Raw genomic sequence first — 14601 nt, forward strand, 5'->3', positions numbered from 1 at the left:
CAAAAAACATATTGGGATCTAGGAAATACACTAGACTCAAGGATGGCTCTATTATTCCATCTGCAAAGAGCAGTGATGAAGACCTTCTCAGAGACTAAAGAAGGAAATAAATTCTTGAAAGTATTCCTGTTATTCTGCAAGAAGATGCAATAATTTCACTTGGAGTCAGCTTTTGGCATTCAAAGACAGCTGCACTGTCACTGGGTAGAATGACCTGCAGGAGAGGAAACCCTGACTGTTTGTTTTCTTTTATCAATACAAAAGTTTATTTAACAAAAGTTCAATTTGCAAATGGACAGGACTCTACTTTTATACTCTAGTAAAACAGGTGCTGTGGAGAGGGGCCATGGAGAAGCAATTGATTTCTCTGGTAACTACAGCCATTTTTTATACTCGTTCGAAGGCTTCTAACATGATGATACGATTTCCTTATATTACCACCATTCCAATATTGTTCTGTTGCCCACCAGTTGCCATCTCCACACATTCATCTCTCACAAGGTTCATAAAGGGATCAAATCCCCGCAATATTCCTTGGACATGCCTGCCACCATTTAATCTCAATGATAACTTCTTGTCCATAATTTTTTTTTTTAACTTGAGAGGGTGAGCTTTTCTCATGGTGTCCAAGGGAGCTCAAAGACACTTCCAAAGGGAATTCTGACTGTGTTTTATTGAAAAGTCTGTGCACCCTTCTGAAAGACCTGAGGATGCTCATGAAGGAACACACTCTAGGAGAAGACTCCAGCCCAGGAAGTAGTTAGCCTATCAACAAAAGGAAGCTCTGTTAGTCATAGTAATGGCCCCAAAACTTGTGAGCCACAGAATATAGAAGGTAGAAAAGAAATATGGTTAGGATGATGATAACAGCACACTCTGAAGAGAATTTTCATCCAAAGACATTGAGGAAGAATTGGGTATGTAGTGAGGTTTCAAGGGACAAATATTTTGCTCTTTGGGGATATCAAGCTTGACTTGTTTTTTTCTTTTTATGTAAATTTCACATTATTTCACATATGCTTATAAGTGGGTATAGGCCAATAGATTGTCTGGAGGCAAGAGTTCTCTAGGTTTTGGGGGAAATCATGACCAAAAGAAATAAATCATAAAATAACTGGGGCCATAGGTGTCATGGCCTCAAGTGTTGCAGTGATATAAATACCATAGGAGCATCTTAAACCATTTTATGAGAGTTAATTTCTGAAAGTCTATAGTCTGGGAGTGTAAGACCTCTTCTTATTTTATGTTCATAAATTCCAACTAGACTCTTAAGGCAATACAATAAGTTTTATTTAAAAGGAAAACTCGCAATTGATATTTTTATGGTATCTTCTTTTTTCCATCTGAAGGTTTTTATTTTTCCATTTGTCTATGTTCATATAGGAAATATCCCTGTATTTCTCCATTTTTTTCTATGATTTGGGGCCCTGGCTGGGTAGCTCAGTTGGTTGGAGCAGTATCCCTATACCCCAAGGTTGTGGGTTTGATCCCCGGTCAGGGCACATACATGAAGCAACCAATGAATGCATGGATGTGTGGAACAACAAATTGATGTTCTCTCTTTCTCCCTCTCTCTGTGTTCTTCTCTCTCTAAAATTAATGAGTAAAAAAAAAAATTAAAAAAAAAATTTTCTTTGAGGACCAGAGCAACATCTTATTTCCTAATTCCTGGTAGTTCTATTGCCCTTAGCATTTCCAGTACACAGATGGAGACAAGCCATGATAACCCCACCTACACAGAGTATATGGCTGTTTCCCAGCCAGGAGTGCCCAAACTTTTCCCAAAAATGGTTCCGTTTGTCTTTAATTAAAGCTTAAGGCATGAGCTTCTTGGCTCTGGCAAGGGCTCTCAAATGAGAAGCTGCCTCACACAGATTGGTTTCACTGCAATCTGCCTCACAGCAGGCCCCTTAGATGGCTGCCATTGGATTCTGGGACAAGAGAAAGCTTGCAAGCTCACAGAGCCACTAAGAAAGGCAGTTAATGGCCAGAAGTACCTGCAGCTCCTTTCAGTTCATTAACTAAAGCTAACTTGGGGATCATTACTGGAGGGAGACTAATTTGGCAGCTGTCAGCATGGAGGGCAAAGATGCTGTGCTGACTGCAGGCCGTGTGGACCCAAGGCCCCACTCCCATCAGCTATTCTTTCTCTCTCCCACATCTCAAAGCTCAGCCACAGCTCATGAATAAAGTCTCTTTGTTTTTACCCACTACTTAGCCTTTGTTTCAAAGTAGAACTTCATTTTGATCTAAAATGGCCATAGGGCCTTTAACAACATTAAAAAACCAACTAGTTTATCAACTAACAATTTATCCTTTCTACACTATACCAGAAGTGGGTAGGGACATAAAAGGAGTAAAAAATATTGTTTCTATCCATAAAGATCTTTCAACCTAGTTGTTGAATTAAGCCCATAATGAATACAATATTATATACAAAAGTTTGAAATATATGTTGAATGAGTGAAATATATGTGAATATATATATGAAATCATATGGGGCAGATTGTAAAAATCTAGGATATTATATAATATATAGAGTAGACTGAGAACAAGAGCAGTTCAAGAAAGGAGAGATATTCAAATGGTCCTATTATTATTTTGTTCTCTTCCAGATTATCTAACAGGAATTCCCTTGATTAAAATATTTGAAATATGTTAAAAAAGTAAACATTTACATTTTAAATGTGTCCTGAATGCTTTCACTATTTACTTAATCCATTATCAGTGGTCTCTAGCTTATCAGCAGAAGAGCCTAAGAGACTCTTGGCTATTGTAGAAGCTACAATTCTGTATGCCTACCTAATATTGCTTTATAGACAGAATAAATATCTTGTTATTTTTCAAACATCTGGTGAAGCTGATATAATTAATGAGTTGCCAGCCATTAAGGAGAGCTGTTGAACCCATAGTAGCTCTTTGCCATTTTATGGGTGGGTTTTGTTTTTTTCCAGTTAGTGGAACTAATTTTATAACTTCTAGACATAAAATGTTAAATTTTACCCAAGTTCTGACTATCGGGCTTTCAGTCATCATTTTCTTAAAGCTTTACCTCCTTTATATTTTTATTATATATTCTGAATATTTTTAACTTGTAATTTTCAAGTAGTTAGTGCCTTGCTGAGAAATATTTCCTTTTTTCAGTTACCTGGCTTATTAGGTGACTGTGTGAAGTAGTTTTGAGAGAAAGAAAAAATTTACTTGTGCATGAAAACCTTTGTTCTCACTGGTGACGTTTCCCCACTGCTCAGAAGGATGCCATCAGTATTTGTGGCCTCTTACTGTTTTTAAGGTTTTCAGCTTATTAGTAACTAGTAAGAAGTGCCTAGTAATAATAGCTACCATGTACAGATCATCTATTACATGCCATTTCGTCTAACATATTATTTTATTCAATGTTTTATCAATCCTGTGTTACAATGACTATTTATGCATTATGGATGAGAAAACTGAGTCTCAGAGTTAATTATCAAGTAATATCTGACCAATGCAGAATTTGAATACAGCTACAATTGACTCCAGAAACCACATTTTTTTTCACTGTTAATATAAGGTAGTTGAAAACTGTTTGGGCCTGCAATCTAAATCCACTATGTCTCTGACACACATAGTGTTGGAAAATGTGTACAGTTATGCAAAAGAGGAGAAAATTCATTGTATTCAGGGTCTATATCAGGCAGATTTTTTCTCGTTTCTTCCTAGCCAATACATTGTTTACACTACTCATTCATTCCATGTTCATTTATAGATCACCTCTCTGTGCCAGTCATGGAATACAAAGATGAGCAGCAGGCAGTTTCTGCCCTCAAGCTCATGTGGCTTAGACACTAATGCAAGTCAGTGAAAAGACAATTCTAATACAAGTGTTGGTGGCTAAATTGACGTAAGCCCAAGGCACTGTAGGGATATAAGAAAAAAGAGCCTAACTAGCCGGGGAAAGAGGTGGGGGAGTTAATCATTAAGAAATGAGTAGGTCTAGTCCTGGCCAGTGTGGTCCAGTGACTAGAGAGTTGAGTTGGCCAGAACACTGAAAGGTCTCGGGTTTGATTCTAGGTACCTGGGTGCGGGTTTGTTCCCTGCCTGGGTCAGGGTGTGTGTGGGAGACAACCAGTCTATGTGTCTCTCTTACACCAATGTTTTTCTCTCTCTCTTCCCCTCCTGCTCTTCCACTCTCTCTCTGAAAAAGCAATGGAAAAAATATCATCCGATGAGGATTAACAAAAAACCAACAAACAGAAAAGAAATGAGTAGGCCCACATAATTTTACCTTTTAGACTAGTACTAAGATAGGTTAGAGGACCTAATTTAGTATTTTCCATTAAAGAAGCCTTAAATTGAAGCACACAATTGCAACTTTGGGGGAGCTCTAATACTTGGATGTGCTTGCAGAGGTCTCTAACCTGGAGCGTGCACTGTGTCACCGTGGCCTTTGTGCTTCTCATTACCGTCTCCCGTCCACATGCACAGTCTGCACCACTGTCCAAGCCACTGCAGCTCCTGCCTGAGCCAGGACCAAGCCCCCGAACTGGTTTCCCTTTCACCTGTCTTCTCCCTTCCAGTGTATTGTCTACCCAGAAGAGTCATCTCTCTAAAAACACATTTGACTGTATTGCTCCTGTGTTTAACAAGCTTACTATAACTCAAAATAAAAGTCCAAAGTTCTTATTAGAATGGTTCTTAAAGCCCTTCACAACCTGACCCCGTTATGCCAGTTCCAGTTTGACGGCCCGACACATGTCCTATGCTCTGGCCCCTCACTCCTTGATCATAACTTCCCTTCTCTTGTCTGACCAACACTGTCCCTTTAAGACATCTGATTCCTCTAGTCCCAAGGCACTCACATCTTTCTTTATGTCACCATAAGGCCTAGTTCCGCCTCCAGAGGAAATATATATCTTTGTTGCAACCATGTGACTCCAGATAGTCTTCACTGTGAGACTCTGCGTTTCTCCAAGGCAGAAACTAAATAATATCCAAGTTCCACAATTCTGTCCTAACTGCCTAGTACAGCATCTGGCTTAAGGACGATACCTCCTAAATACTTGTCATTTATTCATAATAACCAATATTTGCTGAGCAATCACTATGAAAACTTCTGTTTTTTTGTGTACTATTTCTGTTTTTCCTTACAACCTGTCTCCTGATTCAGCACTACAAATATTCCTAACTTTAAATATTAGGAAATTGAGGCATATATTTGGTAAATAATTTGCCCCAAGGTAAATTGAAGAAAAGTAGCAGATCTAAATTGGTCTCCTAACCACTATAGTATATTATTGGATGAATTAATGCATGAATGAATGAATGAATGAATGAATAGATGAGAAATGGCAGCATGTTTTTGTGTATTAAATCTTTGGTTATACTAGAAATTGTGATAATCCTACTACTCTTAGGTGTTTGGTTAAGTCTCCTCTCATAATAAACTTCTAAAATAATATAAGTAGGGCCTTAAGATATGTCTGTCTTGTCTCTGGTGAAGTAGCAATCTGTTTAGGATTTGTTGTTAGTTCTAAGTAGGGATAAATGACTTGCACCTTGGAAATTAAAAAAAAGAAAAGTCGCCTGGGCCAGTGTGGCTCAGTTGGTAGAGTATGTCCCATGCACTGAAAGTCTGCTGGTTCAATTCCCAGTCAGGGCATATACCTAGGTTGATGGTTTGATTCCTTCTCAGGGTGCATTCAGGAGGCAACCCATCGATGTTTCTCTCTCACATTTATGTTTGATATCACTCTCTGTCTCTCACCTTCCTCAGTCTCTAAAAATTAATAAAGACATAAAAAGAAGTCAACAAAGTTGTAGTCTGAACAATTATTAGTGAGTTCATAACATACAGGTAATGGGCAAGACATTTAAAGAAAGAAATAACCCAGGTGGTGTGGCTCAGTGGTTGAGCATCAACCACTTGGTCAGGGCACATACCAAGGCTGTGGGCTCGATCCCCAGTGGGGGGCCTGCAGGAGGAAGCCTATTGGTGATTCTCTCTCATCATGGATGTTTCTCTCTCTTTCTCCCTCTCTGAAATCAATAAAAATATGTTTTTAAAAATTTTTAAAAAGAAACAAACATGAATAATGGAATTTAGAGAATGGCTAGCTACACAGAAAACATTTAATAATCATAGGAGTGTTCTCTAGAGTTCAGATAGTACTAGCACAAGATATAAACTGAGAACCAGGAGCCAGAGCCCTGTAGTCAGTCTTCTTGCTGTGTGACTGGTCAGATTTTCCACTTTCTCCAGGTTTCTCTTTCCTCAGAGGCACAAATTCAATAATATTCAACAGGTCTGTATTGATTGGCCATCAGGCCCAAGAAATTGGCTCAGATGGTCTCTGAGTCAGTACCTTATAACTAGTGACTCTAAACTTCCCTCTTCACTTCTCAGATGAGGACGTGGGGTCCCAAGAGTGAGGTATTTTGCCAAGGTTAGATGACTAATTAATAGTAGAGAACAGTTCATTATTACAAACTGTCATTTTATACCACTAATGTACTGTGAGCTAACCCACCACACACACACTGAAGAGTATAAATTGTGGAAATTCATCACCTATTATCCTCAGCAACATCCAAAATAATCTCTGCATAATTTAACAAATGTGGACTATTTGGCAAAATTTCAAAAAGAACCCCAGGAAATGAGAAAATGATGTCATTATATTACCCATTAAAACAAATGAAAGTTCCATTTTTTTAAGAGAAAAATAAACCAGAATAACTCAAGTTAAATTCCAGTTCTGCTTCAAACCAGCCACGTGGCCTTGTCCTCTGTGAGTATCAATTTCCTCATGTCTAAAATGAGACAATATGTTTTGACTCTCAAACAAGACACTGTATGTGAAAGTCTCCTGTAAATCTCTGAAGCACTACAAAAACATTGGCCACTATTAACTGAAGGTGCTTTGCTCAGAGAGGTTATTACACGTCTCCATCTTCTTCCAAGACAGAGAAACTGCATTTAATAGTAGGAGAAGAATTTCGTCTTGGCAAAAGAATCACCTTTCTGATAATCAGAGCTATTAGATGTTGGCAGGGGAGACAGTAAAGGTATGTTAAAGCAATATTTATCCAAGGATTTTAAGAAGACAAAATATATAGTACAGTTTGTTCCTCAGAGCAGGAAGGAGAAATAGAAAATCTCTGATAAGGAATATCCAATCGTAACAAAGTATATTTGTGAAATTCCAAGACTGTGTTTTGTCAATTTCTTTTGCATTAAATGAGAAAGAAAAATAAAGCTTGGTAATACTCAGCCAGGAGTCTTTGTATAGGATGTGGTTGTCATATGCATTTTTTTTGAAGATTTTTCATGTGTTCAGGAAAATAATTTGATCTTCCTTGCAAAGCTAGGTTCTCTGGGTGAAGGCAAAGCCCCTCAAAGCAGTTTTCTCTTTAATGGGAAAAGGAAACAACTGAGAGAGGGCCCGAGGTGGCTCCCTCCTGACAGCACACTTAGAAGTTCAGAGGCACCGTGTTTTAAGCGTATCACCTTGATTTCCTCCAAAGAGCAGTTTGGGGAATGGCAAGTTAGCATTTGCAAGAGGTTAAAAGAAAAAGAAAATTGTTACCCTGCTGTGATTTTGTGCTTGTGTCTGTTTTATGTTTCCAAATAACAGCCTGTGGGTTTATTCATGTAATTGTGGACTGTATTTAAAGAGGTTAACAAAGAGAAATTTCTTAATTTAAAAGGTATGTGTGGGACCCAAGACAGGCAGCACTTTTTTGGGCAAACTCCATTCTTGCATCACTTTAGAGTGTTCTATTATCTATATATTGTTTTTACGAACCCATACACAGTATGTGCATTTTGTATAATGTTAATGGCAGTAAGATAAAATGAAAGAGCAGGGGAGTTCTGTTTAGTCATCTTTTTATACCGAAAGAGGCCCTGAGACCACCCAGCATTATGGATTGTCATTTGCCAGAGAACAATTGGGGTCTGTCTGTTCATTCTCAGAGATTACTCATCTTTCAGTGCTCAATAGCACCAAGCATTGGCACCTGGAAGATAGTCAATACATTTCTCTTGAATTGAAATTAATAAAATTCATATGCTATGTCGTTGGTTACTCACATGGAAATCCATCTGTTTCTTTTAAACAGTTTGCCTCATATTTAATAATGAAGGAGCTAGAGCAGTCTTCCTGGTTCAGCGCATAGTTATTGCCTAAGTCGGGTGGGGAACGTCCAGGCCATGGGCTGTATAAGGCCCTCAAAGTCATTTGGTCTGGCCCTGCTGAGGCTTTGGGAGTGAGTTAATTCAATGTTTGACCAAATATAGCAGGTATAGCAGGCTAATTTTTAAGTTGATAATTTTGTATGAAATGAGTGTCTACCTCATAGCAAGGGCACAGTATATATTGGCTACAAGTGTTATTCCTGGATAAAGGCTTAGCTAAATAATTTTAAGTGTGAATGCAAATAAATGTAAGCATTATATATATAAATATATATATAATAAAGTTATATATATATATATATATATATATATATATATATATATAAAATAAAAGGGTAATGTGCTGATTACATAGGATGTCCTTCCAGACGACCTTCCAGATGAAGCCGGGGCCACATGAGCCGAGCCCCTTGCACAAATTTTGTGCATTGGGCCTCTGTTATATATATACTAGAAGCCTGGTGCATGAATTCGTGCATGGGTGGGGTCTGGCCTGCCAGCCTGATCGGGGCCGTGGGCAGTTGGCTGGCCAGCTGGGCCCCCTGGTTGAACTCCTGGTCGGACTCCCGGTTGAGGGGACAATTTACATATTAGTCTTTTATTTCTCTCTCTCTCTCTCTCTCTCTCTCTCTCTCTCTCTCTTACTATAAATATTTATTGAGATGCATGGTTCTTTTCACAACAGACACAGAGGTGAACCAGAGAAGTAATAAATAGTATATACCATGAAGAAAGTCAAAGAGCTGTGGTAGAGAGTGGTGGGGATGGGGGAAGTGGGGGTGGGGTGCAGTAAAGACTCTCTGAGAGGTGATAATTGAGCCGAGAATAGGACAGGCTACTTGCAACATGAAGATCCAGGGATAAGCCTTCCATAGATTGGGAACAGCAAGTGGAAAGGCCTTGGATTTTTCAGAAAATGGAAGAATTAGTATATTACAGAGTTCTTTTAAACCTGGGCATGATTGACATTTTGGGCTTAATAATTAATTCTTTGTTGTTGGGGGCTGTCCCATGCATTTTAGGATTATCAGCATCATCCCTGGCCTCTATCCAACATATGCCAGTAGCACCACCACCACCCATCAAATTGTAACAACAACAAAAATACTCTAGAGATTGTCAGATGTCCTCCTGGAAGGCAAAACCCTTCTCTGCTCTCCCTGGTTGAGAACCACTTGGCTAGTGAATGAACAAGAAGGAGAATAATTTTATATGGAATAAAAGCATCAGGGAAGATCTTGGTAGTTCTTTTTAAGAACACTTCTGAGGCTTTATTGGCTAACCATTTCACCTCAGCACCCACCTCCTGGCCAGAATATGTCTGGATATACAAAACATGAGGCTGTGACTTCCTAGGCCTCCAGTTCTGTCACTTACTATTCCTCTACTAATCCCCAAGGCCTGTGTGTGTTTTTTTTTTACTCAGAATATGAAGCAATATTTTATAGCTTTTATTTCACCCGGTAAAATATGTAATATTGAACTATAGTCCTAATAGGATAAACATTTGGAATAAAAGTGTCTGTTTAAACTAATAAAAGTTAACACATATTTTATTAAGTAAGCATTTTATTTATTTTACTTGAAAATTGAGTTGAATATAGCTGTCTCTTTTGACTTCTTAATGATGAAAGGTTTGCATGCAGCTTTGATTTGGTATATTTATCTAAAATGTATAGATGTCTGTTAGGTTACAAGGGTGAGGGAGAGCTAATAACAGTTTATTAATAGCAAATCTCCTGAAATGCTTCTCAATCCATATAAAATCTTAGCAAATAATTTATCCTTTAAAGTATACGTGAATTACAACTCCCGAGGCCGCATGATGAAGAGGTGTTTATATTTGGTGCAGAAAAGAAGACTAGCATCAACATGGATGTAACCTTAATCAAGATCAACTCTAAAGTGACCCAGTGGTTTTGAGATTTGTCTTCATCTTTAAACATTATTTTTCCTTGGATATAGTAACGTATCCATTAGAAATGCCTCCCTTAGAGTATTTATGCACTAGTATGCTCTGGGAAGAAAATACCTCAGGAATATTTTCTAGATATAGAGGGAAGTAGAAAAAAGATCCTGGGAGCTTTTTTTTAATACTCACCTGAGAATATGCTTTTTTTTTTATTTTATTGATGAGAGTGGGAGAGGAAGGTAGGAGAGAGAGAGAGAGAGAGAGAGAGAGAGAGAGAGAGAGAGAGAGATTGATTGATTGTCTGCCTCCGGCATGGGCCCCAACTGGAAATCAAACCCACCACGCAAGTATGTGCCCTGACCATGTATTGAACCCAAAAACCTTCGGGGCACAGGATGACAAGCCAACCAACCAAGCTACACTGGTCAGGGCTGCAAGCTATTCTGAAGGAATACGGTTAGGAAACCAGATCAGTTTTCTGTTTCGTTCCTTCCCCTCCTGCCCCAGAGTTGCAGGATTATGAACTTTTATTTATTTATTTATTTATTTATTTATTTATTTATTTATTTATTTTTACTTTTTTTTGCTTATCTATGAAGTTTTCTTAGATTACAATTAGTTGCTGGCTTTAATCTGATTGTGAGATGCTAGGAGACTCAAGCATCTAGAATATAATAGAACTAAGTGAAGCCTCGGGAGCCTTCTGTCTTAATCATAGCTAGAAACCTGTCCAGTTTATTCAGATCCTTCCCTCTAGATTTACTCATGTCTCCGATGCTATGACTTACACTGGGTCACTTGGAAGTCCTTCAACAGATAATTTCTGCTTGGTGCACGTATCAGATATTTGAATATTTTACCCTTCATCATTCAACCCATATGCGTCAGAATAATAACTAAAAATAATCCTTTACTAACAATGTCTCTTAGCTTTGGGAATCGATTTCTTCAGAAGCGGAAATTTTAAGAGAGGAAGGATAATTGAACCCAAAAATAGACTGCCATGGGAATCACTCCATTCCAGGGAACATAAAGAAAAGAATATACAACCATCTGCTGGACGGGCCAGACACAGCCCTGTCTGGGCCAGGTGGTCTCTGGGGTTCCCTTTCAGCTCTAGGCATCTATGATTATTTTGTGGAGACAAAATGAATGCCATGAATTTTTTTTTTTAAAGTACTGGGAATCTGTGCCTTTCTTTTAAAAATCTTTGTTGAGTTTATTAAATTACCAAGTTAATAAATGCTTATTTCAAAAAGAATTCAAAGTAAAATGTGAAAATATGGCCCCGACTCCAATTCCATTCCTCAGAATGAAGGTTAGCAGTATGGAGGTTAACCTTCCAGGGTATGTATTGTTGCATTCTATGAATATGTATTTCAAAGAAATTGCATAAATGTATATGAATAGACATATCTTTAAATCTATGTAAATAGGTACATATAGTTTCTTTTTTATTATAAAAATGGGTGTTCTTCAAAACTTCCCTCTAAAATACCTCCTTGGCCCTAACTTGTATGTTTCTTGTTCTTATTCCAATTCCCCTCAATCTCCATATTCTGTACCTCTAAAACCCAAAGAACATTTCTGCAAAAGAGGATTCAATGGATGGTAGGGGGTGGGGAAGATGCAAAGATGCCAGCACCAACAGCTTCTTCAGTAGGCATATACCATGTATATAGTGTGTCATTGTGTATAAAATTTATATCCTAGTTTATATAGGATCTGTTCACTGTGTCTAAGGATAGGCCTCATTTCTTTTTTATTATTATTAAATCTTTATTGTTCAGATTATTACAGTTGTTCCTCTCCCCCCCCCCCCCATAGCTCCCCTCCACCTGGTTCCCACCCCCCCTCTGCCCTTACCACCCCCCCCCACTGTCCTCATCCATAGGTGTACGATTTTTGTCCAGTCTCTTCCCGCACCCCCCAACACCCCTTTCCCCCCCAAGAATAGTCAGTCCATTCCTTTTCTGTGCCCCTGATTCTATTATAATCACCAGTTTATTCTGTTCATCAGATTATTTATTCACTTGATTTTTAGATTCACTTGTTGATAGATGTGTATTTGTTGTTCATAATTTGTATCTTTACCTTTTTCTTCTTCTTCCTCTTCTTAAAGGATACCTTTCAGCATTTCATATAATACTAGTTTGGTGGTGATGAACTCCTTTAGCTTTTCCTTATCTGTGAAACTCTTTATCTGACCTTCAATTCTGAATGATAGCTTTGCTGGGTAAAGTAATCTTGGTTGTAGGTTCTCCTTATTCATGACTTTGAATATTTCTTGCCACTCCCTTCTGGCCTGCATAGTTTCTATTGAGAAATCAGCTGACAATCATATGGGTACTCCCTTGTAGGTAACTGACTTTTTTTCTCTTGCTGCTTTTAAGATTCTCTCTTTGTCTTTTGCTCTTGGCATTTAAATTATGATGTGTCTTGGTGTGGTCCTCTTTGGATTCCTTTTGTTTGGGGTTCTCTGTGCTTCCTGGACCTGTAAGTCTATTTCTTTCACCAGATAGGGGAAGTTTTCTGTCATTCATTCTTCAAATAGGTTTTCAATATCTTGCTCTTTCTCTTCTTCTGGCACCCCCATAATTCGGATGTTGGTACGCTTGAAGTTGTCCCAGAGGCTCCTTATACTATCTTCATATTTTTGGATTCTTTTTTCTTTTTGTTTTTCTGTTTGTTTGTTTTTTGCTTCTTCGTATTTCAAATCTTTGACTTGATTCTTGGGATCCTTTAGTCTGCTGTTGGAACTCTGTATAATCTTCTTTATTTCAGTCAATGTATGCTTAATTTCTAGTTGGTCATTTTTCATATCCTCGAGGGTCTCACTAGATTTCTTGAGGGTCTCACTAAGTTTATCAGTGGTTTCTAGAAAATTCTTGAAAAACCTTATAAGTGTGGTTTTGAACTCTATATCCTGTAGTTTGCTTTCCTCCATTTCTGTCATTTGTGACCTGTTTCTTTGTCTCCGCATTTTTTATGCTTCCCTGTGTTGATAGAGTGGCTTTCTGTGCTAGGTGTCCTATAGGGCCCAGTGGCTCAGCCTCCCCAATTACCTGGGGTGGACACTCTCGGTGCACCCCTTTGTGGGCTTTGTGCATAGTCTTGTTGTAGTTAAGCCTTGATTGTTGTAGGTATCACTGGGAGTAATTGACCGCCAGGCCAATTGACTGTGAGAATCAGCTGTGTCTACAGTGGGAGAACTTATGTGCTGGAGACACCCTTCTGGGGCAAGATTTGCTTCAGTGGAGCTTTGGTGCTCACTGAGTCTGCACCCTGAGTGTGTCCCTTATGGATCTGAGGAGTTGTAATCTGTATGGTCCCACTCTGACCACTGGGTACACTGGCTCTTGGATCTCTAAGGAGGTGCTAATTTAGCCTCTTCCTGAGGCTACCCAGCAGCAGCTATGGGGAAATCTGCAGATTCCTCTTCTTTGTTTGGGGTTTGGAGGTGCCTAGATGAGGCCCAGCTGTGAAGCAATGCAAGCAGCTGTGGGGCCTTGGGCCTTCTTTTGGAAGTTCTGGGTCTCTCTGACCCAGCTGCAGTTTGTTAGGTAATTTTCAGGTTGCAAGGGGCCAGGCCTTTCATATGCAAAAGCCTCTGCGCACAGCTTGGGTGGGGCGGGGGTCTCAGGGAATCAACAGGGCGGAGCAAACAGCTATGGCTGATCCTCAGTCCTACCTTAAGAGGCCCCGTGTCTCAGTGTCCCAGTAATCGCTGCAAGCACCTCTGAGAGAAAGCTACCTTCAAGTTCCGACCGATGCCAGACAGTCCAGTTTCTCCCCATATGAGTCTGGGTCCCCAGAGACTTGCCCAGAACTGGAGTTCAGAGCAGTCGGGACTTGAGACTCCCTCCCAATTGAAAAAGACAACCGAGTCCTCAGCCCTTTTGACATGTGCCTCTGTACCTCTGTACTTTACTTCTGCACCTCCTCTGAGTCTCAGTGTGTTTTTCTCTTTCCTTCTAGTTGTAGAATTTCCACTCAGCCAGCATTCCTGCGGTTCTGGATGATGTCTGTTTTGTCTTTTAGTTGTATTTTTGAAGTAGTTGTGCGAGGCAGCAATTTCCGGTGTTTACCTATGCCGCCATCTTGGTTTCTCTTTGATAGGCCTCATTTCTAATGCAACTTCCTTCAAAGGAATCCAAGAAACTCCTGTAAGATATTTTGCTATGAACTGCCCCTGCAGACATCACACAGCATCTTGCTATTCCCCTGGGGATTTTACTTGCCTGGGAAGAGAGTGAGTTGTGCGTGTGGCTCTTCAGTAAACACAAAATTCCTGACTTAGTTCAGAGAAGAGTAAGCCTGACAGTGAGGAGCAGAGGAGAAGAGGTAATCTGTAAATGGAACTGGTTCAGCAAAGCACAGAACCAGAAAACAGAGAGGGTGAACCTGAGAGTAGCTTCTGAATTCTGCTTACTGCTTATTCACCTCTCTGTGTCAACTCCCATCTTTGACCCTTTGATTAAAACATTCCTCCTCCCCGCACTCAGGACTC

The 14601-nt window shown here is 39.3% G+C and overlaps 1 protein-coding gene across 1 annotated transcript; it reads right to left on the reverse strand.

Annotated features, from left to right (window-relative positions):
- Positions 1 to 429: 429 nt before the first annotated feature.
- Positions 430 to 621, reverse strand: LOC118666876 (small nuclear ribonucleoprotein G-like). The gene has a single exon (XM_036329158.1). The coding sequence runs from the start codon at positions 619 to 621 to the stop codon at positions 430 to 432; it is 192 nt and encodes a 63-aa protein (XP_036185051.1).
- Positions 622 to 14601: the final 13980 nt, after the last annotated feature.

This window comes from Myotis myotis, unplaced genomic scaffold (assembly GCF_014108235.1).
Source record: "Myotis myotis isolate mMyoMyo1 unplaced genomic scaffold, mMyoMyo1.p scaffold_m19_p_12, whole genome shotgun sequence".
In the NCBI taxonomy this organism is placed as follows: Eukaryota; Metazoa; Chordata; class Mammalia; order Chiroptera; family Vespertilionidae; genus Myotis; species Myotis myotis.